At 43.9% G+C, this 27,500-nt stretch overlaps 3 protein-coding genes across 3 annotated transcripts in view; 2 read left to right on the forward strand and 1 right to left on the reverse strand.

The window, feature by feature from the left end:
- ddx1 (DEAD (Asp-Glu-Ala-Asp) box helicase 1) overlaps nucleotides 1–2,812 on the forward strand; it is a 27,353-nt gene extending 24,541 nt beyond the window's left edge. The window contains exons 23-26 of the mRNA XM_041859891.2: nucleotides 785–827; nucleotides 907–1,002; nucleotides 1,562–1,682; nucleotides 2,178–2,812. Coding sequence (XP_041715825.2) covers nucleotides 785–827; nucleotides 907–1,002; nucleotides 1,562–1,682; nucleotides 2,178–2,308 — 391 coding nt within the window. The 3' untranslated portion in view covers nucleotides 2,309–2,812. The remainder of the gene's footprint in view (nucleotides 1–784; nucleotides 828–906; nucleotides 1,003–1,561; nucleotides 1,683–2,177) is intronic.
- The window catches only part of snx17 (sorting nexin 17), a 649,426-nt gene that overhangs the window by 251,943 nt on the left and 369,983 nt on the right, over nucleotides 1–27,500 (forward strand). The window lies entirely within an intron of this gene.
- LOC121548473 (protein phosphatase 1 regulatory subunit 14C) overlaps nucleotides 20,881–27,500 on the reverse strand; it is a 45,188-nt gene continuing 38,568 nt past the window's right edge. The window contains exon 4 of the mRNA XM_041859893.2: nucleotides 20,881–21,334. Coding sequence (XP_041715827.1) covers nucleotides 21,320–21,334 — 15 coding nt within the window. The 3' untranslated portion in view covers nucleotides 20,881–21,319. The remainder of the gene's footprint in view (nucleotides 21,335–27,500) is intronic.

Below are 27,500 nucleotides of genomic sequence, written 5' to 3' on the forward strand. Positions count from 1 at the left end.
TAGCCTGGTGGTCAGTAATATCTAGCCTGGTGGTCAGTAATATCTAGCCTGGTGGTCAGTAATATCTAGCCTGGTGGTCAGTAAAATCTAGCCTGGTGGTCAGTAATATCTAGCCTGGTGGTCAGTAATATCTAGCCAGGTGGTCAGTAATATCTAGCCTGGTGGTCAGTAATATCTAGCCTGGTGGGGAGAGCAGAGAGGTCAGTAATATCTAGCCTGGTGGTCAGTAAAATCTAGCCTGGTGGTCAGTAATATCTAGCCTGGTGGTCAGTAATATCTATCCTGGTGGGGAGAGCAGAGAGGTCAGTAATATCTAGCCTGGTGGTCAGTAATATCTAGCCTGGTGGTCAGTAATATCTAGCCTGGTGGTCAGTAAAATCTAGCCTGGTGGTCAGTAATATCTAGCCTGGTGGTCAGTAATATCTAGCCAGGTGGTCAGTAATATCTAGCCTGGTGGTCAGTAATATCTAGCCTGGTGGTCAGTAATATCTAGCCAGGTGGTCAGTAATATCTAGCCTGGTCGTCAGTAATATCTAGCCTGGTGGTCAGTAATATCTAGCCTGGTGGTCAGTAATATCTAGCCTGGTGGTCAGTAATGTCTAGGTATTGCCAGACTACACTGGGAGAACTACACTAGTGGATATATCAGGCTTGGGGCCGTTTTCCCAGACACCGATTAGAGAATCTGCATTGACGATGCTTTTAGTCCTGAACTAGGCTTAATCTGAGTCTGGGAAAACCACCTCTAGAAAGACTCATCTTAAATTTGTCTTTTATCTTTCAGGATGGGTTTGGCCATCTCTCTCGTTGCCATGGAGAAAGAGAAGGTAAAGCCATACATCAGAATATTTGTTGAACATGTGTCATCTCACATCAACCAGTAGCTGACTGTCATTGTGTGTTTAGGTGTGGTACCATACCTGTGCTAACAGGGGCAGAGGATGTTTCAACACCAGGTTAAAGGATGACGGAGGGTGTACCATCTGGTACAACGAGAAGGAGGTGAGGAAACCACCACACAACTACGACTCTTCCTCTCCTATTCCCCTTCTCCGTCTCTCTCTGTCTGTCTCTCTCTCTCTCTCTCTCTCTCTCTCTCTCTGTCTCTCTCTCTGTCTCTCTCTCTCTCTCTCTCTCTCTCCGTCTCTCTCTCTCTCTCTCTCTCTCTCTCTCTCTCTCTCTCTCTCTCTCTCTCTCTCTCTCTCTCTCTCTCTCTCTCTCTCTCTCTCTCTCTCTCTCTCTCTCTCTCTCTCTCTCTCTCTCTCTGTCTCTCTCTCTGTCTCTCTCTCTCTCTGCTCTCTCTGTCTCTCTGTCTCTCTGTCTCTCTCTGTCTCTCTGTCTCTCTCTGTCTCTCTCTCTGTCTCTCTGTCTCTCTGTCTCTCTCTGTCTCTCTGTCTCTCTCTGTCTCTCTCTGTCTCTCTCTCTCTGTCTCTCTCTCTCTCTCTGTCTCTCTCTCTCTCTCTCTCTCTCTGTCTCTCTCTCTGTCTCTTTGTCTCTCTGTCTCTCTCTCTCTCTGTCTCTCTCTCTCTCTCTGATCCCCCTCTCTCTCTATCTCCCTCAGCTGCTGTCCGATGTAGAAGAGCATTTGAAGTGTACAATCACCCAGTGTGAACCGGACATCAAGGTTCCGTTGGACGACTTTGACGGCAAGGTCACCTACGGCAAGCGCAGAGCAGCAGAAGGTGTGTGTTGCTGTTATTGTTTGGCTGTGCAGTGTGTTCCTGTGTTTTAGAAGTGATTGCTAATGGCATTACATACACTACATGACCAACAGTATGTGGACACCTGCTCGTCCAACATCAAAACTCATGGGCATTAATATGGAGTTGGTCCCCCCTTTGCTGCTATAACAGCCTCCACTCTTCTGGGAAGGCTTTCCACTAGATGTTGGAACATCTGACGCTTGGTGATCTTAGGCTGCTCGGCCATGGAAACCCATTTCATGAAGCTCCCGACGTACAGTTCTTGTGCTGACGTTGCTTCCAGGGGCAGTTTGGAACTCAGTAGTGAGATTGCATGGCTGTGTGCTTTTATACACCTGTCAGCAACGGGTGTGGCTGAAATAGCTGAATCCACCAATTTGAAGGGGTGTCACCTCTCTCTCTCTCTCTCTCCCCCTCTCTCTCTCTCCCCTCTCTCTCCCTCCCCCTCTCTCTTCTCTCCTCTCCTCCCTCCAGGTGGCAACTATAGTGGTCATGTGGCTGCGTTGGCTCCTACGGTTCAGGAGCTGGCCAATCTGGAGAGAGAAGCTCAGACCTCCTTCCTTCATCTGGGGTACCTGCCCAACCAGCTATTCAAAGCCTTTTGAACACCTACCTGTCTACATATACACCTGGGCATCAACCAACTTCAGTCATGCTACCTGTAAACACACACACACACACACACACACACACACACACACACACACACACACACACACACACACACACACACCTGTCCAAACACCCTTTATATATATATACACACCTGTTCTGACTTCCTGTACAGTGTGCAGGTCTTCCAAAGAGAAGAGACTAGCATAGCGGCTATCTTATTAAAAGCTACCCAACACTAAACCAACATGCAGAATGCCTACAGAGCACTGTACCTTTTGATTTATTTAGTGCCTGGCGCATTAGCAAGCAGCTATCGTAGACTTCTTTAACTATGATTGGATATGAAGTTAACCTTTTTTTTTTAATGAGCTGTGGTCCATGGTCTGGAGATGTATTATTTCCCTTGTGTAAAGGAGTCATAAAAAAAAAATATGATTTGAGTTGAGCTGTTGAAATATTACTTCTGCTCAAATAAAGCGTGAAATTAAACTGTTTCAATGTTGTTTTGGTTTCCTCCACCAATGTTCAGTAAAGCTGAAATATTCACCCCAAAACATGTTCAGTAAAGCTGAAGTAATGCCACGACTGTAGGGGTCTGAATACTTTCCGAATGCGCTGTACCTAATAATAGCTCATGGCCCTCTAATTCCACTAGAGGGAGTCCTTTAACTGCAGGGAACAACACACGTTCTTCATTTTATTTTCAACCAATTAATGCCTATGATGTACTGAATGCAGTGGTTGAAGTTCTCCGTCACTGCGACGGATTCCCGTCATTGGATTCTGGAGAGAGGTTGTCTTTTGATCTGGTTTGGAGATGACACCGCCCAATACAGACAAGTGTGTCTGTTCTACTAAATATATTCGCATATAAATGTACTCCAATATTCTATTTTCTCTGTTTTTATGCTGTGTGCACTTGCTCTGACATGCATGATAGTGGCTGACACTCCAATGTTCAGATGACAGGCATTAAATAGTCTACCCGTGGGTCTGTAACCAGGGGTCTCCAACAGGTAGATCCCCAGCTAACAGTATCTACCAGCCCACCTACGAGTAGCTCGCCAAGCAATTCTGAAAGTACATGCAATTTTTTCATGTGTTCATCACAAACTTTCATAAACAAGCTCCCAGCTACTATCCAATCAAAGCCACATTGACATTATCCCACCCCTGGTTAGCCACTATTGGCTTAAAAAAAGCCAAACATAACACAATAGCTATCTGCCAAATAATTTCCAGCAATGTTGCCCGTCTTACCTGTTTGGTGAGCGCATTTGGCGATCACTCAATATGTAGCCAGATAGCCATGCTAGTAATCATAATGAACTTGTGGGTAGACTTTCCCCAAAAACCTTCTCAATGAATTGTTAACTGCAAAGTAGGCTTACCCGACAGGAAGATGTCATGATTATTTGGTTTGAGTGGTCGTTGTTTTGCGAACTCTGCCATGACTAACAGCAGTAAGCCTAACTGAAACGTTGCTAGACTGACATGTTCCTGGCTTTCTAAATGTGCAGATAATTGTATACTGTATACCATGTAATGTTGTTATTAAAACTAAAAACGAATAGTAGAATAGTTGACCTATTTGCAGTGCCTTAAGAACGTATTCGCACCACTTGACATTTGTCCCCATTTTGTTGTGTTACAGCCTGAATTTAAAATGGATTAAATGTATTGTCACTGGGCTACACACAACACCCCATAATGTCAAAGTGGAATTATTTTGAGAAATGTTTACAAATTAATTACAAATGAAAAGCTGAAATGTCTTGAGTCAATAAGTATTCAATCCCTTTTGTTATGGCAAGCCTAATTAAGTTCAGGAGTAAAAATGTGCTTAACAAGTCACGTAAGTTACATGGACTCACTCTGTGCGCAATAATAGTGTTTAAGTATTCATTCAAAAGTCATTTTTAATCTCTGTACCCCACATATACAATTATCTGTAAGGTCCCTCAGTCGAGCCGTACATTTCAAACACAGATTTAACCACAAACACCAGGGAGGTTTTCCAATGCCTTGCAAAGAAGGGCACCCATTGGTAGATGGGTAAAAATAAAAAAAAGCAGACATTGAATATCCCTTTGAGCATTTTGAAGTTATTAATAACCCTTTGGATGGTGTATCAATACACCCAGTCACTACAAAGATACAGGCTTCCTTCCTAACTCAGTTGCCGGAAAGGAAGGAAACAGCTCAGGGATTTCACCATGAGGCCAATGGTGACTTTAAAACAGTTACAGAGTTTAATGGCTGTGATAGGAGAAAACTGAGGATGGATCAACAACATTTTAGTTAATCCACAATACTAATCTAATTGACAGAGTGAAAAGTAGGAAGCCTGTACAGAATACAATTATTTCAAAACATGCATCCAGTTTGCAACAAGGCACTAAAGTAATACTGCAAAAAAACATGGCAAAGCAATTCACTTTTTGTCCTGAATACAAAGTGTTATGTTTGGGGCAAATCCAATACAACACATCACTGAGGACCACTCTCCATATTTTCAAGCATGGTGGTGTGCTGCATCATGTTATGGGTATGCTTGTAATCGTTAAAGACTTGGGAGTTTTTCAGGATAAAAAAACATAAGGAATAGAACTAAGCACAGGCAAATTCCTAGAGGAAAACCTGGTTCAGTCTGCTTTCCACCAGACACTGGGAGATGAATTCACCTTTCAGCAGGACAATAACTTAAAACACAAGGCCAAATCTACACTGGAGTTACCAAGAAGACATTGAATGAGCTTGAAGAATATTGAAAAGAATAATGTGCAAATATTGCATAATCCAGGTGTGCAAAGCTCTTAGAAAATTACCCAGATAGACTCAAAGCTCTAATCGCTGCCGAAGGGGATTCTAACATGTATTGACTCAGGCGTGTGAACACTTATGTAAATGAGATATTTCTGTATTTCATTTTCAATACATTTGCAAACATTTCTAAAAAAAAAATTCACTTTGTCATTATGGAGTATTGTGTATAGATGGGTAAGAGAAAATATATATATTTCATCCATTTTGAATTCAGGCAAAATGTGGAATAAATCAAGGGGTATGAGGGTGATTTTGCAAATACGGGCCTTTTTGTGTTTTAGGGTTCGATTTTTAAGATAAAATGTTAATGTAGCTTTTTTTATTTCACATCCATTAGGTAGCTTTCAATGTTTTTTATTTTTTATTTTCTAAAGCATTTCATGTCAGGATTTCACTGTTTTGCACTGTTTAAGTCCTGTCTCAGACTTTTGACATTCTGCTATGTATTACACTTACAAAAGTCATGATAATTACAAAATATTGAAATGCACCTGTTAAAAAAAAAAAAAGTCAAAAAATTGGGAACTAGATACAGTGCATTCAAAGTATTCAGAACCCTTGACTTTTTCCACATTATGTAACGTTATAGCTTTATTCTAAAATTGATTAAAAAAAATATATATATATATATATATATCTACACACAATACCACATAATGCCAAACCAAAAACAGGTTTTTAGTATTTTAGCATATTTATTTAAAATAAAAAAACATAAATATAGATATTTACAGAAATATTCAGACCCTTTACTCAGTACTTTGTTGAAGCACCTTTGGCAGCGATTACAGCATCGAGTCTTCTTGGGTATGATGCTACAAGCTTGGCACACCTGTATTTGGGGAGTTTCTCCCTTTCTTCTCTGCAGATCCTCTCAAGCTCTGTCAGGTTGGATGGGGAGCGTTGCTGCACAGCTATTTTCAGGTCTCTCCAGAGATGTTCGATCGGGTTCAAGTCCGGGCTCTGGCTGGGCCACTCAAGGACATTCAGAGACTTGTCCTGAAGGCAAGATAGACATAGACCAAGATAGAGCATGGAGGACCACATTAGAATATATTTTTGCCATCGCGGGCCGGAATCATATTACAGGATTATACATCATGTGTGTGACTGTGTTGACAGATATATCTACTGTAAATCACGTCCAGATATAATTTTACTTTTTTAACAGAAATCAACCACATCCTTGTTCTCTTTTGGTATTTATTTTCATCATTAAACAGCAGAAGTACACCAGGGAAAAGTACACTGGGCATTCAGCACCACGGACAGAACTCTTGTTAATGGGTATGCACAAAAATACAAAGAGAGAGGGAGCTCAACATTACGTTTAAACTCCTCAATCAGTGTGAGGAGTGAAGTCTCTGATGGGCGTTGACTAGAGCAGTTAAGTCAGGTATAGTTTCTGACGTCGCTATGCGCAGGATTGCTGAGAGGTGAGAGGTCAGAGTAAGAGATGATCTGTGCCTTTTACTTGTTATATTTCAGCACTAAAAATGTCTGTTCACATACATAGGTTGACCCAAACAGTACAAACATTTTCTGAGCATGACTCCTAATCTTTGGAAAGTTTTGTTCATCGAGCGATGCATAGAACCTCGTCAGCGACATTGTTTTTGAATAGTTCTCATTTCACTGCATCAGACTGAAGATCGATAAGCTCAAGTTGCAGGTCAGTGGGAGTGTTATCCAGGTCAGTGGGAGTGTTATCCAGGTCAGTGGGAGTGTTATCCAGGTCAGTGGGAGTGTTATCCAGGTCAGTGGGAGTGTTATCCAGGTCAGTGGGAGTGTTATCCAGGTCAGTGGGAGTGTTATCCAGGTCAGTGGGAGTGTTATCCAGGTCAGTGGGAGTGTTATCCAGGTCAGTGGGAGTGTTATCCAGGTCAGTGGGAGTGTTATCCAGGTCAGTGGGAGTGTTATCCAGGTCGGTGGGAGTGTTATCCAGGTCAGTGGGAGTGTTATCCAGGTCAGTGGGAGTGTTATCCAGGTCAGTGGGAGTGTTATCCAGGTCAGTGGGAGTGTTATCCAGGTCAGTGGGAGTGTTATCCAGGTCAGTGGGAGCGTTATCCAGGTCAGTGGGAGGTTATCCAGGTCAGTGGGAGTGTTATCCAGGTCAGTGGGAGTGTTATCCAGGGTCAGTGGGAGTGTTATCCAGGTCAGTGGGAGTGTTATCCAGGTCAGTGGGAGTGTTATCCAGGTCAGTGGGAGTGTTATCCAGGTCAGTGGGAGTGTTATCCAGGTCAGTGGGAGTGTTATCCAGGTCAGTGGGAGTGTTATCCAGGTCAGTGGGAGTGTTATCCAGGTCAGTGGGAGTGTTATCCAGGTCAGTGGGAGTGTTATCCAGGTCAGTGGGAGTGTTATCCAGGTCAGTGGGAGTGTTATCCAGGTCAGTGGGAGCGTTATCCAGGTCAGTGGGAGCGTTATCCAGGTCAGTGGGAGCGTTATCCAGGTCAGTGGGAGTGTTATCCAGGTCAGTGGGAGTGTTATCCAGGTCAGTGGGAGTGTTATCCAGGTCAGTGGGAGCGTTATCCAGGTCAGTGGGAGTGTTATCCAGGTCAGTGGGCAGTGGGAGTGTTATCCAGGTCAGTGGGAGTGTTATCCAGGTCAGTGGGAGTGTTATCCAGGTCAGTGGGAGCGTTATCCAGGTCAGTGGGAGTGTTATCCAGGTCAGTGGGAGTGTTATCCAGGTCAGTGGGAGTGTTATCCAGGTCAGTGGGCAGTGGGAGCGTTATCCAGGTCAGTGGGGAGTGTTATCCAGGTCAGTGGGAGCGTTATCCAGGTCAGTGGGAGTGTTATCCAGGTCAGTGGGCAGTGGGAGTGTTATCCAGGTCAGTGGGAGTGTTATCCCAGGTCAGTGGGAGTGTTATCCAGGTCAGTGGGAGCGTTATCCAGGTCAGTGGGAGTGTTATCCAGGTCAGTGGGAGTGTTATCCAGGTCAGTGGGAGTGTTATCCAGGTCAGTGGGAGTGTTATCCAGGTCAGTGGGAGTGTTATCCAGGTCAGTGGGCAGTGGGAGTGTTATCCAGGTCAGTGGGAGTGTTATCCAGGTCAGTGGGAGCGTTATCCAGGTCAGTGGGCAGTGGGAGTGTTATCCAGGTCAGTGGGAGTGTTATCCAGGTCAGTGGGAGCGTTATCCAGGTCAGTGGGAGTGTTATCCAGGTCAGTGGGAGTGTTATCCAGGTCAGTGGGGAGTGTTATCCAGGTCAGTGGGCAGTGGGAGTGTTATCCAGGTCAGTGGGAGTGTTATCCAGGTCGGTGGGAGTGTTATCCAGGTCAGTGGGAGTGTTATCCAGGTCAGTGGGAGTGTTATCCAGGTCAGTGGGAGTGTTATCCAGGTCAGTGGGAGTGTTATCCAGGTCAGTGGGAGTGTTATCCAGGTCAGTGGGAGCGTTATCCAGGTCAGTGGGAGTGTTATCCAGGTCAGTGGGAGTGTTATCCAGGTCAGTGGGAGTGTTATCCAGGTCAGTGGGAGTGTTATCCAGGGTCAGTGGGAGTGTTATCCAGGTCAGTGGGAGTGTTATCCAGGTCAGTGGGAGCGTTATCCAGGTCAGTGGGAGTGTTATCCAGGTCAGTGGGAGTGTTATCCAGGTCGGTGGGAGCGTTATCCAGGTCAGTGGGAGTGTTATCCAGGTCAGTGGGAGCGTTATCCAGGTCAGTGGGAGTGTTATCCAGGTCAGTGGGAGTGTTATCCAGGTCAGTGGGAGCGTTATCCAGGTCAGTGGGAGTGTTATCCAGGTCAGTGGGAGTGTTATCCAGGTCAGTGGGAGCGTTATCCAGGTCAGTGGGAGTGTTATCCAGGTCAGTGGGAGTGTTATCCAGGTCAGTGGGAGCGTTATCCAGGTCAGTGGGAGTGTTATCCAGGTCAGTGGGAGCGTTATCCAGGTCAGTGGGAGTGTTATCCAGGTCAGTGGGAGTGTTATCCAGGTCAGTGGGAGTGTTATCCAGGTCAGTGGGAGTGTTATCCAGGTCAGTGGGAGCGTTATCCAGGTCAGTGGGAGTGTTATCCAGGTCAGTGGGAGTGTTATCCAGGTCAGTGGGAGTGTTATCCAGGTCAGTGGGAGTGTTATCCAGGTCAGTGGGAGTGTTATCCAGGTCAGTGGGAGTGTTATCCAGGTCAGTGGGAGTGTTATCCAGGTCAGTGGGAGTGTTATCCAGGTCAGTGGGAGCGTTATCCAGGGTCAGTGGGAGTGTTATCCAGGTCAGTGGGAGTGTTATCCAGGTCAGTGGGAGTGTTATCCAGGGTCAGTGGGAGTGTTATCCAGGTCAGTGGGAGTGTTATCCAGGTCAGTGGGAGTGTTATCCGGGTCAGTGGGAGTGTTATCCAGGTCAGTGGGAGCGTTATCCAGGTCAGTGGGAGTGTTATCCAGGTCAGTGGGAGTGTTATCCAGGTCAGTGGGAGTGTTATCCAGGTCAGTGGGAGCGTTATCCAGGTCAGTGGGAGTGTTATCCAGGTCAGTGGGAGTGTTATCCAGGTCAGTGGGAGCGTTATCCAGGTCAGTGGGAGTGTTATCCAGGTCAGTGGGAGTGTTATCCAGGGTCGGTGGGAGCGTTATCCAGGTCAGTGGGAGTGTTATCCAGGTCAGTGGGAGTGTTATCCAGGTCAGTGGGAGTGTTATCCAGGTCAGTGGGAGCGTTATCCAGGTCAGTGGGAGGCGTTATCCAGGTCAGTGGGAGTGTTATCCAGGTCAGTGGGAGCGTTATCCAGGTCAGTGGGAGTGTTATCCAGGTCAGTGGGAGTGTTATCCAGGTCAGTGGGAGTGTTATCCAGGTCAGTGGGAGTGTTATCCAGGTCAGTGGGAGTGTTATCCAGGTCAGTGGGAGCGTTATCCAGGTCAGTGGGAGTGTTATCCAGGTCAGTGGGAGTGTTATCCAGGTCAGTGGGAGTGTTATCCAGGTCAGTGGGAGCGTTATCCAGGTCAGTGGGAGCGTTATCCAGGTCAGTGGGAGCGTTATCCAGGTCAGTGGGAGTGTTATCCAGGTCAGTGGGAGTGTTATCCAGGTCAGTGGGAGTGTTATCCAGGTCAGTGGGAGTGTTATCCAGGTCAGTGGGAGTGTTATCCAGGTCAGTGGGAGTGTTATCCAGGTCAGTGGGGAGTGTTATCCAGGTCAGTGGGAGTGTTATCCAGGTCAGTGGGAGCGTTATCCAGGTCAGTGGGCAGTGGGAGTGTTATCCAGGTCAGTGGGAGTGTTATCCAGGTCAGTGGGAGTGTTATCCAGGTCAGTGGGAGTGTTATCCAGGTCAGTGGGAGTGTTATCCCAGGTCAGTGGGAGCGTTATCCAGGTCAGTGGGAGTGTTATCCAGGTCAGTGGGCAGTGGGAGCGTTATCCAGGTCAGTGGGAGTGTTATCCAGGTCAGTGGGAGTGTTATCCAGGTCAGTGGGCAGTGGGAGTGTTATCCAGGTCAGTGGGAGCGTTATCCAGGTCAGTGGGAGTGTTATCCAGGTCAGTGGGAGTGTTATCCAGGTCAGTGGGCAGTGGGAGTGTTATCCAGGTCAGTGGGAGTGTTATCCAGGTCAGTGGGAGTGTTATCCAGGTCAGTGGGCAGTGGGAGCGTTATCCAGGTCAGTGGGAGTGTTATCCAGGTCAGTGGGCAGTGGGAGTGTTATCCAGGTCAGTGGGCAGTGGGAGCGTTATCCAGGTCAGTGGGAGTGTTATCCAGGTCAGTGGGAGTGTTATCCAGGTCAGTGGGAGTGTTATCCAGGTCAGTGGGAGTGTTATCCAGGTCAGTGGGAGCGTTATCCAGGTCAGTGGGAGCGTTATCCAGGTCAGTGGGAGCGTTATCCAGGTCAGTGGGAGTGTTATCCAGGTCAGTGGGAGTGTTATCCAGGTCAGTGGGAGTGTTATCCAGGTCGAGTGGGAGTGTTATCCAGGTCAGTGGGAGTGTTATCCAGGTCAGTGGGAGTGTTATCCAGGTCAGTGGGAGCGTTATCCAGGTCAGTGGGAGCGTTATCCAGGTCAGTGGGAGTGTTATCCAGGTCAGTGGGAGCGTTATCCAGGTCAGTGGGAGTGTTATCCAGGTCAGTGGGAGTGTTATCCAGGTCAGTGGGAGTGTTATCCAGGTCAGTGGGAGTGATCACGTGAGGTTTATCCAGGTCAGTGGGAGTGTTATCCAGGTCAGTGGGAGTGTTATCCAGGTCAGTGGGAGTGTTATCCAGGTCAGTGGGAGTGTTATCCAGGTCAGTGGGAGCGTTATCCAGGTCAGTGGGAGCGTTATCCAGGTCAGTGGGAGCGTTATCCAGGTCAGTGGGAGTGTTATCCAGGTCAGTGGGAGTGTTATCCAGGTCAGTGGGAGTGTTATCCAGGTCAGTGGGAGTGTTATCCAGGTCAGTGGGGAGCGTTATCCAGGTCAGTGGGAGTGTTATCCAGGTCAGTGGGAGTGTTATCCAGGTCAGTGGGAGTGTTATCCAGGTCAGTGGGAGTGTTATCCAGGTCAGTGGGAGTGTTATCCAGGTCAGTGGGAGTGTTATCCAGGTCGGTGGGAGTGTTATCCAGGTCAGTGGGAGTGTTATCCAGGTCAGTGGAGTGTTATCCAGGTCAGTGGGCAGTGGGAGCGTTATCCAGGTCAGTGGGAGTGTTATCCAGGTCAGTGGGAGTGTTATCCAGGTCAGTGGGAGCGTTATCCAGGTCAGTGGGAGCGTTATCCAGGTCAGTGGGAGTGTTATCCAGGTCAGTGGGCAGTGGGAGTGTTATCCAGGTCAGTGGGAGTGTTATCCAGGTCAGTGGGCAGTGGGAGTGTTATCCAGGTCAGTGGGAGTGTTATCCAGGTCAGTGGGAGTGTTATCCAGGTCAGTGGGAGTGTTATCCAGGTCAGTGGGAGTGTTATCCAGGTCAGTGGGAGTGTTATCCAGGTCAGTGGGAGCGTTATCCAGGTCAGTGGGAGTGTTATCCAGGTCAGTGGGAGTGTTATCCAGGTCAGTGGGAGTGTTATCCAGGTCAGTGGGAGTGTTATCCAGGTCAGTGGGAGTGTTATCCAGGTCAGTGGGAGCGTTATCCAGGTCAGTGGGAGTGTTATCCAGGTCAGTGGGAGCGTTATCCAGGTCAGTGGGAGCGTTATCCAGGTCAGTGGGAGTGTTATCCAGGTCAGTGGGAGTGTTATCCAGGTCAGTGGGAGTGTTATCCAGGTCAGTGGGAGTGTTATCCAGGTCAGTGGGAGTGTTATCCAGGTCAGTGGGAGTGTTATCCAGGTCAGTGGGAGTGTTATCCAGGTCAGTGGGAGTGTTATCCAGGTCAGTGGGAGTGTTATCCAGGTCAGTGGGAGTGTTATCCAGGTCAGTGGGAGTGTTATCCAGGTCAGTGGGAGTGTTATCCAGGTCAGTGGGAGCGTTATCCACATTGAAGGTGAAAGGAGAGGAAACCAACAGCATGTTATTTTCCAACACTTTGAAATTCTCAAAACGACAAGAAAACTCACCGTTCAAAGCACGCAGCAGCGATGTATACTTCTCCCGCTGGTCATCTGATAGGGAACAGACTAGTAGTGTCGGAAGGTGGGTGAGATTGTTGGCTTCTACTTGGCGGGTCAGGAGGAGTAATTTTCCCTTGAAGGCTTTGACAAGGCTGTACATCTGATGTACAAAAAGGCTCTTCCCTTGTAGTTTGGAATTCAGTTCATTCATTTTTTTTTAATTTTTTTTTATTTCACCTTTATTTAACCAGGTAAGCCAGTTGAGAACAAGTTCTCATTTACAACTGTGACCTGGCCAAGATAAAGCAAAGCAGTGCGATAAAAACAACACAGAGTTACATATGGGGTAAAAAAACATAAAGTCAAAAATACAACAGAAAATATATATACAGTGTGTGCAAATGTAGCAAGTTATGGAGGTAAGGCAATAAATAGGCTATAGTGCAAAATAATTACAATTCATGAGGGCCATGATGTCCACTGTGAAGGCAAAATCAGCCAACCATTCTTTATCTTGCAGTTGAGGGAAATCCACATATTTTCCTTTCATTTGCAAAAACTCAGCCATCTCCGACTTCAGGTCCCACACCCTTTTAAGCACCTTCCCCAAACTCAGCCATCTCACGTTTGTGTGGTAGGGGAGATCTGCATGGCCCGACTCTGTCTCTTCCAGCAGTGAGACAAACTGCCTGTGGTTTAAAGAGTTTGCTCTTATGAAGTTTACCACTTTGGTGACTGTATCCACAACTTGACTCATTTTCAGAACACATTTACAGAGCACCTCCTGATGAATAATGCAATGCAGGAAAATCATTTTCTGATCTGGGTTCAGATCAGCTACTTGATCTTGTATCCTTTTCAAAAGGCCAATGTTTTTTCCTGTCAAGTTTGGGCACCCATCAGTGGTCACACGGGATAACTTTTCAAAACTCAGTCCCAGCTTTGCCACACACTTATTAACCTCCTCCAATAAATGTTTCCCTGTGGTTGTGCTCTTCATTGACTGCACTGAAGCAAGCTCCTCTGTAATTTCAAAGTCCTGGGGTAATGCCACGTAAGAATATCAACGCACTGCGCCGGGTCACGCGCATCACTGCTCTCATCCAGGGCCAAGGAGAAATAGGTGAAATCCTTGACCTTGTCTTTCAACTGTTGTTGAATTTTCTCTGCGATGTCCTGTCACTGTTCGTATTGACAGGGAAACATTTTCAAACAGCTCTTTCTTGTCGGGGCAAAATATTGCTGCAGAGTCAATTTAAACATTATTTAATGAATTCGCCCTCAGCGAATGGCTTGCTATGTTTAGCTATTTTGTGGGACAGTACATAGCTAGCTCTCGCAATTCCGTCGCTTTGCTGAATGCAGTTTTGTGAAAAGTCCTTGCTGCTTTTTTCAACTGAGAAAGCAACTCTTTTGATGCACTTGCCCTCTGCTCAGAAGACATATTCTCTGCATGCTTCATCTGGAAGTGCCGGGACAAGTTGTAGTCTTTCAAGACAGCGATGCTCTCTAAGCACACAGCTTTCCCTGATACCTCAATAAATAAATATTTCGATGTCCACTCTTGCTGGAACACTCTACATTTATTGTCTACTTTCCTTTTCTTTGAAATCTTTGAAAAAGGCATTTTTACGCAATTTCAAGCTAGCTACTATTTGTAACTGTGACGTGTGTGTCAGCCTGTCAGTCACTGTCTGTCCTCGTGCAGTTGTTATTTATACGTGCCTTCAAAACAAATGTCCAACAAGAGGTGTGAGTTAAATCATTACACAAAAGCTAGTATTCATTGGGCTTTTAAGTTGAATGTCACGCCCTGGCTCTGGGACTCTTATATGTTGAGCCAGGGTGTGTAGATTCTATGTGTTTGTGTTTCTATGTTAGGATCTAGTTCATGTGTATCTATGTTGGCCGGGGTGGTTCTCAATCAGAGGCAACGAGAATCAGCTGTTGCTTGTTGTCTCTGATTGGGAACCATACTTAGGCAGCCTGTTTGGCACAGTGTATTGTGGGATCTTGTTCCGTGTTGGTTTGTGTTTGTTACCAAGGACTTCACGTATCGTTTTGTTGTTTTTGTTCGTGTGGTGAATATATAATAAAGTATGTTTGCATTCCACGCTGCGCATTGGTCCAATCCTTTTGACGATCGTGACATTGAATAACAAATACGTTTTTCAAAACGTTACTATCGCAAATTCTTTATGTGATCTAGACATGATTCCGCGGGCCATATTTAATCAGTTCGCGGGCCGGCCTTTGCCCAGGCCTGGAGAGAGTTTTGATGCTGAGAATGGATCCGCGCTTTTAAATAACATTCTTAGAACCTTCTCTGAACATTACTAACATTTTCTTGTGGTTTTTACGGAATGTTTTTTTTACGCTAACTTTAAATAGATCCATGAGGAAACCTGTGGAAAACGTTATGCAGAAATACTGAAATTACCACAGAAGAATGTTGTTTCTTAACTTTCTCTGAACTATTTGAGAACATTCCCAATGTCAAACCAGTCGGAGAACGTTCCTAAAACATGATTGAAATTAAATGTAACAATGTTGTATGCAAAATAAGGACAACCATGCTCTCACGGTGCTCTAAGGAACATACGGTTCTCAGAACATCATGTGCTAGCTGGGGAGTATCTAAACAGTGCTGTCATCTGACTGACCAGGCAGAGCAGCATAAAGCATTCCCCCAGCGCTTGACTGATGCCATTAGGTTAGAGAGAGAGAGAGAGAGAGAGAGAGAGAGAGAGAGAGAGAGAGAGAGAGAGAGAGAGAGAGAGAGAGAGAGAATCTAAACAGGCTGATACTGGAGAGATACTGTCTCTCTCTCTCCCCGTCTCTCTGTCTCTCTCTCTCTCCCCCTCTCTCACTCTCTCTCCTAAAGCCAAGCATGCGCATGATGGAGCACTGAATCCACCAGAGAGGAAAAACAAAGGGGAGAGAGAGAGAGAGGGGGCTAAAAAGATAGGGAGATGGAGAGGAAAATTACAGGAGGGAGAGAGGATGGAGAAAGAGGGGGAGGGGAGGAAATGTGCATGAAATTAAAAATGTGTGCATAATGTCGACATTTTCCATGAGAGAAAAGATCCAGCTTTATCGGCATGTTTATCTCAGAAATAGACCAGTAGCTTATGGCTAGCTGTTATGTTTCAGATCAACCCGTTTCTGATGATATGAATAACCATGTTAAACTCCTCTGGTTAACATCTTATAGCTTTCAAATATGCCAATAACCGTTGGCATACACACACAACCGCTGTCTGATATGACTCTCAGACAGACCATATAAAGGGATAGATGATGCCAAATGAGGACAGCTCGCGTCTCTACTGGTGCGGTGCGCATGTCCCAATCTACTGATGGAGACATTTTACGAACACGCTGGTGCGGGCGGGCGGGCGGGGAGCGTGTCAGAGGGGGGACTCCCGTTATTATCAATTCTCCTCACATTCACCTTGCAGTGCCAATTATTCATCCGTCGTGTGAGTGCTCCCCGACAGCCATGCCGCAAAACTGGGTCACGGAATTTAAAGGAGCAGCGACGCGGTAACGGTTTCCCCCCCCTGCAAGCATCTCCCGCTCCCCAACCCAGCAACAGCTTAAATGCAGTGAACACATCACTGAATAAGGAGACATTCATTGTGATTTTACTGTGTTGCTGAATCAGGAGACATTCATTGTGATTTTACTGTGTCGCTGAATCAGGAGACATTCATTGTGATTTTACTGTGTCGCTGAATCAGGAGACATTCATTGGGATTTCACTGTGTTACTGAATGAGGGGACACTGTCATGACACACACACACACACACACACACACACACACACACACACACACACACACAGACACACACACACACACAGACACACACACACACACACACACACACACACACACACACACACAGACACACACACACACACACACACACACACACACACATTTTCCCTAACCCCTGACCCTAAAGCTTACCCTAACCTGAAAACATAACCTAAACCTAACACTAGCTCCTAACCCTAACCCTAGCTCCGAACCCTAAACCTAATTCTAACCCTAACACTAATTCTAACCTTAACCCTAAACCCCCTAGAAATAGTATTTGACCTTGTGGGTACTAACAAAATGTCCCCAGTTGGCCACATTTAGGTTTGTTTACTATTCTTGTGGGGACTTCTGGTGCACGCACGCGCACACACACACACACACACACACACACACACACACACACACACACACACACACACACACACACACACACACACACACACACACACACACACACACAATTCCCCCTGTCTCATCATACTGCTGTGTTATTCTACACCGGTGCCCTTTAGTTGATGAGTCTACACAGCTTTATAGGAACACAGCTTTATAGGAACACAGCTTTATAGGAACACAGCTTTATAGGAACACAGCTTTATAAGAACACAGCTTTATAGGAACACAGCTTTATAGGAACACAGCTTTATAGGACATCAGCTTTATAGGAACACAGCTTTATAGGAACACAGCTTTATAAGACATCAGCTTTATAGGAACACAGCTTTATAGGAACACAGCTTTATAAGACATTAGCTTTATAGGAACACAGCTTTATAAGACATCAGCTTTATAAGACATCAGCTTTATAGGAACACAGCTTTATAAGACATCAGCTTTATAGGAACACAGCTTTATAAGACATCAGCTTTATAGGAACACAGCTTTATAAGACATCAGCTTTATAAGACATCAGCTTTATAGGAACACAGCTTTATAAGACATCAGCTTTATAGGAACACAGCTTTATAGGAACACAGCTTTATAAGACATTAGCTTTATAGGAACACAGCTTTATAAGACATCAGCTTTATAAGACATCAGCTTTATAGGAACACAGCTTTATAAGACATCAGCTTTATAGGAACACAGCTTTATAAGACATCAGCTTTATAGGAACACAGCTTTATAAGACATCAGCTTTATAAGACATCAGCTTTATAGGAACACAGCTTTATAGGACCACAGCTTTATAGGAACACAGCTTTATAAGACATCAGCTTTATAGGAACACAGCTTTATAAGACATCAGCTTTATAGGACCACAGCTTTATAAGACATCAGCTTTATAGGAACACAGCTTTATAAGACATCAGCTTTATAGGAACACAGCTTTATAGGAACACAGCTTTATAAGACATCAGCTTTATAGGAACACAGCTTTATAGGAACACAGCTTTATAAGACATCAGCTTTATAGGAACACAGCTTTATAAGACATCAGCTTTATAGGAAGACAGCTTTATAAGACATCAGCTTTATAGGAACACAGCTTTATAAGACATCAGCTTTATAGGAACACAGCTTTATAAGACATCAGCTTTATAGGAACACAGCTTTATAAGACATCAGCTTTATAGGAACACAGCTTTATAAGACATCAGCTTTATAGGAACACAGCTTTATAAGACATCAGCTTTATAGGAACACAGCTTTATAAGACATCAGCTTTATAGGAACACAGCTTTATAAGACATCAGCTTTATAGGAACACAGCTTTATAAGACATCAGCTTTATAGGAACACAGCTTTATAGGAACACAGCTTTATAGGAACACAGCTTTATAAGACATCAGCTTTATAGGAACACAGCTTTATAAGACATCAGCTTTATAGGAACACAGCTTTATAAGACATCAGCTTTATAGGAACACAGCTTTATAAGACATCAGCTTTATAGGAACACAGCTTTATAGGACCACAGCTTTATAAGACATCAGCTTTATAGGAACACAGCTTTATAAGACATCAGCTTTATAGGAACACAGCTTTATAGGAACACAGCTTTATAAGACATCAGCTTTATAGGAACACAGCTTTATAGGAACACAGCTTTATAAGACATCAGCTTTATAGGAACACAGCTTTATAAGACATCAGCTTTATAGGAACACAGCTTTATAAGACATCAGCTTTATAGGAACACAGCTTTATAAGACATCAGCTTTATAGGAACACAGCTTTATAAGACATCAGCTTTATAGGAACACAGCTTTATAAGACATCAGCTTTATAGGAACACAGCTTTATAAGACATCAGCTTTATAGGAACACAGCTTTATAAGACATCAGCTTTATAGGAACACAGCTTTATAGGAACACAGCTTTATAGGAACACAGCTTTATAAGACATCAGCTTTATAGGAACACAGCTTTATAAGACATCAGCTTTATAGGAACACAGCTTTATAAGACATCAGCTTTATAGGAACACAGCTTTATAGGAACACAGCTTTATAGGAACACAGCTTTATAAGACATCAGCTTTATAGGAACACAGCTTTATAGGACATCAGCTTTATATGAACACAGCTTTATAGGACATCAGCTTTATAGGAACACAGCTTTATAAGACATCAGCTTTATAGGAACACAGGTTTATAGGAACACAGCTTTATAAGACATCAGCTTTATAGGAACACAGCTTTATAAGACATCAGCTTTATAAGACATCAGCTTTATAAGACATCAGCTTTATAGGAACACAGCTTTATAGGACATCAGCTTTATAGGAACACAGCTTTATAAGACATCAGCTTTATAGGAACACAGCTTTATAGGAACACAGCTTTATAAGACATCAGCTTTATAGGAACACAGCTTTATAAGACATCAGCTTTATAGGAACACAGCTTTATAAGACATCAGCTTTATAAGACATCAGCTTTATAAGACAAGCCATCAGCTTTATAAGACATCAGCTTTATAGGAACACAGCTTTATAAGACATCAGCTTTATAGGAACACAGCTTTATAAGACATCAGCTTTATAGGAACACAGCTTTATAGGAACACAGCTTTATAGGAACACAGCTTTATAAGACATCAGCTTTATAGGAACACAGCTTTATAAGACATCAGCTTTATAGGAACACAGCTTTATAAGACATCAGCTTTATAGGAACACAGCTTTATAGGACATCAGCTTTATAGGAACACAGCTTTATAGGAACACAGCTTTATAGGAACACAGCTTTATAAGACATCAGCTTTATAGGAACACAGCTTTATAAGACATCAGCTTTATAGGAACACAGCTTTATAAGACATCAGCTTTATAAGACATCAGCTTTATAGGACATTAGCTTTATAGGACATCTCAGTTTTATAGGTTACACAGCTTTATAAGACATCAGCTTTATAGGACATCAGATTTATAGGACATCCTCATTGACCCCACACACACATGCTTAGCACAGTGCTGACCGCACACACACATGATCAGTAATATGTAAATGAGGCAGTTAAACAGGGCCATGTCTCTGAGTGAGGCAGGAAGCAGAGAGTTACTGTGTTAGTGGATATGAGTAGGCCACACGACACACTCCACAGAACAATGACAGGACACAGTGTGGTCAGATACACTCCACAGAACAATGACAGGACACAGTGTGGTCAGATACACTCCACAGAACAATGACAGGACACAGTGTGGTCAGATACACTCCACTGAGCAGTGACAGGACACAGTGTGGTCAGATACATTCCACTGGACAGTGACAGGACACAGTGTGGTCAGATACACTCCACTGGACAATGACAGGACACAGTGTGGTCAGATACACTCCACTGGACAGTGACAGGACACAGTGTGGTCAGATACATTCCACTGAGCAGTGACAGGACACAGTGTGGTCAGATACACTCCAGAGCAGTGACAGGACACAGTGTGGTCAGACTAAAGAACATACCTAAATTTGAAGCAGACGCTGCTTCATGCACGCACACGCTATCATCATCATGCACGCACACGCTACCATCGTCATGCACGCACACGCTACCATCATCATGCACGCACACGCTACCATCATCATGCACGCACACGCTACCATCATCATTAATGCACACGCTACCATCATCATGCACGCACACGCTACCATCATCATGCATGCACACGCTACCATCATCATGCATGCACACGCTACCATCATCATGCACGCACACGCTACCATCGTCATGCACGCACACGCTACCATCGTCATGCACGCACACGCTACCATCATCATGCATGCACACGCTACCATCATCATGCACGCACACGCTACCATCGTCATGCACGCACACGCTACCATCGTCATGCACGCACACGCTACCATCATCATGCATGCACACGCTACCATCATCATGCACGCACACGCTACCATCATCATGCACGCACACGCTATCATCATCATGCACGCACACGCTACCATCATCATGCACGCACACGCTATCAGTAATACCGAAATGAAGCGCTGATCCAATATTCCTCATATCTGTGTGAGGTAAATAACTCCAGGAACACTGTCATGGTTTAACAGTCTTTTTATTGTAACGCCATACATTAAAATTTAAAAACAAATGAAGACGCTTGGCATGGAGGTACACAAAACAACATTCCTGCAGTATAATCTTTCTAATAAGTTATTTAAAAAAAAAAGGAAACATTTACTTTAGTTAAATATAAAGATTCTGGGTAAACAAAATGTGTCCCGGATCATGCTAGTAAAACATGCAAACTGAAAGCTCACCAACAGACCGAAACAGACATTCTCAAAATACTTCCTCACGTAATCATGGAAGTTACAAAATAATTTAAAATGTCAGCCTACAGCCCTGAACGAACGGTATCCTGAGAGAGAAACCCACAAGTATCCTAAAGACAAACGCCAGGAGATCGAGGGTTCATCTACTTAGTCTGTTGTGGCTTCCTCTCCTCGTCTCCTCTCCTCGTCTCCTCTCCTTATCTTAATCTGAACTGATCTGAGAACACAAAACAAAATAACTTTACTTTACGTCAGTGAAGATGAAGGAGGAGAGGAGAGGAGACATTTTTGACTATTGAGATGCACCTAAAACATCAGTACCAATCCTGGCTGACTTCACACCTCACAAGGCCCTGTGATCAACCAACATTATTAACCCTTAACCCGTCACCAAACCAAACAAGAGAAGAAGATCAATGAAAACAGCACCATAATATTTCCTGGTTTTCTCTAGACGTTATTATCTAGTTGTCACATCGTTTTCAACACTAAAAGGTCTACAGCAGCGTTGACCAAACTACGGGGTCGCGACCCCCTGTGGGGTCACCTGATTCGAAAATGGGGTCGCGAAACTATGAAGAAAAAAAAAATGTGCGCTTGGTTCATAGAACCAGGGTTACACCAGTCACCTCCGGTAGCTGCTAAATGTGGCTCTAGCTTTTGAATGGTTTAAGCTACAAAATATTATGACCCCATCCCTGAAAGATAAGACTCTCAGGAACACATATGTGTCTGTTCTGTTTCCTTCTACAATTCCCACAAAGCTGTGCAGGACTCATCAGAACAGAGTGGACAAGACCTGGCACTCAGTCAGACTGGGGGGGGGGAATAATCGTCTGATGATCTTCTGAACTTCCCAGTTCTGATGCATCACTTCAAATCACACTTCCTTCAGATTGAAATACTGTCAAAAGTACTGTCCGACTGATTTGTAATAGACTATCATAGCCCCGATTTTTTTTTAAATAACAAAAACTAAAAAAAAGTTACATCCCTCATTTTTACATGGTGGGGTCGCAAACATTTTTTTATATGAAAATTGGGTCGCGGGCCAAAAAAGTTTGGGAACTCCTGGTTTACACTCCTGGTCATAGAGTATAATAGTAGTATTATAAGAAGTAAGATCTGTAAAGATTATGTTTTTGTTCTTGTTAATAATAAATTGATAATACAGCTACTTATTATGAATGATCTCTCTGTTAGCAAGACCAGTTCTTACCTAGAGGAAGTTATCTAACGTTGTTCTGCTTTAGTCTTACCTAGAGGAAGTTAACTAACGTTGTCCTGCTTTAGTCTTCACTAGAGGAAGTTATCTAACGTTGTTCTGCTTTAGTCTTCACTAGAGGAAGTTAACTAACGTTGTTCTGCTTTAGTCTTCACTAGAGGAAGTTAACTAACGTTGTCCTGCTTTAGTCTTCACTAGAGGAAGTTATCTAACGTTGTTCTGCTTTAGTCTTCACTAGAGGAAGTTAACTAACGTTGTCCTGCTTTAGTCTTCACTAGAGGAAGTTATCTAACGTTGTTCTGCTTTAGTCTTCACTAGAGGAAGTTATCTAACGTTGTTCTGCTTTAGTCTTCACTAGAGGAAGTTATCTAACGTTGTTCTGCTTTAGTCTTCACTAGAGGAAGTTATCTAACGTTGTCCTGCTTTAGTCTTCACTAGAGGAAGTTAACTAACGTTGTCCTGCTTTAGTCTTCACTAGAGGAAGTTATCTAACGTTGTTCTGCTTTAGTCTTCACTAGAGGAAGTTATCTAACGTTGTTCTGCTTTAGTCTTACCTAGAGGAAGTTATCTAACGTTGTCCTGCTTTAGTCTTCACTAGAGGAAGTTATCTAACGTTGTCCTGCTTTAGTCTTCACTAGAGGAAGTTAACTAACGTTGTTCTGCTTTAGTCTTCACTAGAGGAAGTTATCTAACGTTGTCCTGCTTTAGTCTTCACTAGAGGAAGTTAACTAACGTTGTTCTGCTTTAGTCTTCACTAGAGGAAGTTAACTAACGTTGTTCTGCTTTAGTCTTACCTAGAGGAAGTTATCTAACGTTGTTCTGCTTTAGTCTTCACTAGAGGAAGTTATCTAACGTTGTTCTGCTTTAGTCTTCACTAGAGGAAGTTAACTAACGTTGTTCTGCTTTAGTCTTCACTAGAGGAAGTTAACTAACGTTGTCCTGCTTTAGTCTTCACTAGAGGAAGTTATCTAACGTTGTTCTGCTTTAGTCTTCACTAGAGGAAGTTATCTAACGTTGTTCTGCTTTAGTCTTCACTAGAGGAAGTTATCTAACGTTGTTCTGCTTTAGTCTTCACTAGAGGAAGTTATCTAACGTTGTTCTGCTTTAGTCTTACCTAGAGGAAGTTAACTAACGTTGTTCTGCTTTAGTCTTACCTAGAGGAAGTTATCTAACGTTGTCCTGCTTTAGTCTTCACTAGAGGAAGTTATCTAACGTTGTCCTGCTTTAGTCTTCACTAGAGGAAGTTAACTAACGTTGTCCTGCTTTAGTCTTCACTAGAGGAAGTTATCTAACGTTGTTCCGCTTTAGTCTTCACTAGAGGAAGTTAACTAACGTTGTCCTGCTTTAGTCTTCACTAGAGGAAGTTATCTAACGTTGTCCTGCTTTAGTCTTCACTAGAGGAAGTTATCTAACGTTGTTCTGCTTTAGTCTTCACTAGAGGAAGTTATCTAACGTTGTTCTGCTTTAGTCTTCACTAGAGGAAGTTAACTAACGTTGTTCTGCTTTAGTCTTCACTAGAGGAAGTTAACTAACGTTGTTCTGCTTTAGTCTTCACTAGAGGAAGTTAACTAACGTTGTCCTGCTTTAGTCTTCACTAGAGGAAGTTAACTAACGTTGTTCTGCTTTAGTCTTCACTAGAGGAAGTGATCTAACGTTGTTCTGCTTTAGTCTTCACTAGAGGAAGTTATCTAACGTTGTTCTGCTTTAGTCTTCACTAGAGGAAGTTATCTAACGTTGTTCTGCTTTAGTCTTCACTAGAGGAAGTTATCTAACGTTGTCCTGCTTTAGTCTTCACTAGAGGAAGTTAACTAACGTTGTCCTGCTTTAGTCTTCACTAGAGGAAGTTATCTAACGTTGTTCTGCTTTAGTCTTCACTAGAGGAAGTTATCTAACGTTGTCCTGCTTTAGTCTTCACTAGAGGAAGTTAACTAACGTTGTCCTGCTTTAGTCTTCACTAGAGGAAGTTATCTAACGTTGTCCTGCTTTAGTCTTCACTAGAGGAAGTTATCTAACGTTGTCCTGCTTTAGTCTTCACTAGAGGAAGTTAACTAACGTTGTTCTGCTTTAGTCTTCACTAGAGGAAGTTATCTAACAACGCTTTTGTCTTTGGCAGCTGTAGTTCTAGCACATAGCAGGGTCGGGGACCAGTTCCATTTCAGGGATCATCTAAATTGAAATGGACCGTGGCCCCTCCCTGTTATAGTGTAGTGATTGTGTCAGAGCGGACTGAGGGGTTCTGAGTCTAGTTGGTGTTACAGAAGAACAGGAGGATATATCTACACTAAATAACATTAACATTCTCCACTATAGAAAGCTGAGCTTATTTCACGTAAAAAGGTTGAATTAGAACTTATTCCTATATTAATAATAGACAGTGCTGTGCTTGCCACATACTGTAAATCAGCTGATTTGTTTGGTTGTTACATCACTAACTATCAACAGGAAGTGACATCATTGACTATCAACAGGAAATTACATCATAAACTATCAACAGGAAATTACATCATTAACTATCAACAGGAAATGGCTGCGGAGAAAACAGCGGACGTTGTGTGATGTGACCAGCTCAAGACCATCAATCAGTCCATTCAACGGGAAGAACTAGAGTACCCATCATGCCTAGCTTCAGTGAGGACAGTTCTAGAGCAGAGGGTGAATGGCTTTTTACTCTTCAGAAATCTAGTGTGTTCTGGAAACCTCCTAAACTCTCTACTCCTTCTGTTTCTGTAGAGCTGAAGAGACTGGATAGGTATCAGCGACATGATGACGGCTTCAATAGCCTTCATATGGACATAGAGAGATGTCTGCCATATTGCCATACTGCTAATACCAATCCAGTCCCTGTAGATGTTAGAGCGGATAGGATAGGGGGGGTTTCAGACTGAAGACCAGTGGTGTATTCATTAGTCGGGCAACGTTGCAAAACGTTTTGCAATGGAAAACGAGAGTTTCTATTGGACAAATTCAGACAGGTCCCTCCCTGTTTCGTTCCGTTTGCTTCTGTGTAGCCTCCTGTAGCTCAGTTGGTAGTGCATGGCGCTTGCAACGCCAGGGTTGTGGGTTCGTTTCCCACGTGGGGGGGCCAGTATGAAAAAATTTATGCACTCACTAATTGTAAGTCGCTCTGGATAAGAGCGTCTGCTAAAGGACTAAACTGTAAAGAGATTCCCCCTGTAGTTCACCTGACCAGAATTATAACAGGATGTCATAACATTACAGTATTGCAAATAAACATAATATTGTTACATCAAAGAAGCATCATATTGGTTACATCAAAGAAACATCATATTGGTTACATCAAAGAAACATCATATTGGTTACATCAAAGAAACATATTGTTACATCAAAGAAGCATCATATTGGTTACATCAAAAGAACTCAGTAAAAACAAAACAAACAAACTATAAAGCATCATACATTTTATACAGCTCCCCAAGCTAGGTAATAATGTCAATAAATCCTAATAAATACAAAAATCTTGGATCTAGCTAGGTAATACTGTAAATATACTGAACTAAAATATAAACACAACAAGTTAAAAGATTTCAGTCAATTGAAATAAATTCATTTGGCCCTAATCTGGGAATGCAGATATGCATCTGTTGGTCAAAGAGACCTTTTTAAAAAAGGTAGGGGCGTGGATCAGAAAACCAGTCAGTATCTGGTGTGACCACCATTTGCTTCATGCAGTGCAACACATCTCTTTCGCATAGAGTTGATCAGGTTGTTGATTGTGGCCTGTGGAATGTTGTCCCACTCCTCTTCAATGGCTGTGCGAAGTTGCTGGATATTGGCGGGAACTGGAACACGCTGTCATACACGTTGACCCAGAGCATCCCAAACATGCTCAATGGGTGACATGTCTGGTGAGTATGCAGGCCATGGAAGAACTGGGACATTTTCAGCTTCCAGGAATTGTGTACAGATCCTTGTGACATGGGGCTGTGCATTATCACGCTGAAACATGCGGTGATGGCGGCGGATGAATGGCACGACAATGGGCCTCAGGATCTCGTCACGGTATCTCTGTGCATTCAAATTGCCATCAATAAAATTGAAATTGTGTTCGTTGTCCGTAGCTTATGCCTGCCCATACCATAACCCCACCGCCACCATGGGACACTCTGTTCACAATGTTGACGTCAGCAAAACACTCGCCCACACAAGAATTTGTTCTTAACTGACTTGCCTAGTTAAATAAAGGTAAAATAAAAAAATAAAAAAAATGCCATCTGCCCGATACAGTTGAAACTGGGATTCATCCGTGAAGAGCACACTTCTCCAGCGTGCCAGTAGCCATCAAAGGTGAGCATTTGTCCACTGAAGGCGGTTACGACGCCGAACTGCAGTCAGGTTAAGACCGCGGTGAGGACATCGAGCACGCAGATGAGCTTCCCTGAGACGGTTTCTGACAGTTTGTGCAGAAATTATTCGGTTGTGCAAACCCACAGTTTCATCAGCTGTCCGGGTGGCTGGTCTCAGACGATCCCACAGGTGAAGAAGCCGGATGTGGAGGTCCTGGGCTGGCGTGGTTACACGTGGTCTGCGGTTGTGAGGCCAGTTGGACGTACTGCCAAATTCTCTAAAACTACGTTGGAGGCGGCTTATGGTAGAGAAATGAACATTACATTCTCTGGCAACACCTCTGCAGTCAGCACGCCAATTGCACGCTCCCTCAAAACTTGAGACATCTGTGGCATTGTGTTGTGTGACAAAACTGCACATTTTAGAGTGACCTTTTATTGGCCCCAGCACAAGGTGCACCTGTGTAATGATCATTCTGTTTAATCAGCTTCTTGATATGCCACACCTGTCAGGTGGATGGATTATTTTGGCAAAGGACAAATGCTCACTAACAGGGATGTAAACAAGTTTGTGAACAAAAGTTGAGAGAAATAAGCTTTTTGTGCGTATGGAACATTTCTGGGATCTTTTATTTCAGCTCATGAAACATGGGACCAGCACTTTACATGTTGCGTTTATATTTTTGTTCAGTATATATCCTAATAAAAACAGTTTTAAAACCCCTCTGGATATATTCTAGGTCTGTAGTTGGTTCATGGCTGCTGGAGTACAGTGGGGGATGGGAGGAGAGAGAGGGGATATGTATATCAAGTGTTGAGTTGTGTTGTATTGTGGTTGTCATGTGCTGCAGGGG

This window comes from Coregonus clupeaformis, chromosome 33 (genome assembly GCF_020615455.1).
Source record: "Coregonus clupeaformis isolate EN_2021a chromosome 33, ASM2061545v1, whole genome shotgun sequence".
In the NCBI taxonomy this organism is placed as follows: domain Eukaryota; kingdom Metazoa; phylum Chordata; class Actinopteri; order Salmoniformes; family Salmonidae; genus Coregonus; species Coregonus clupeaformis.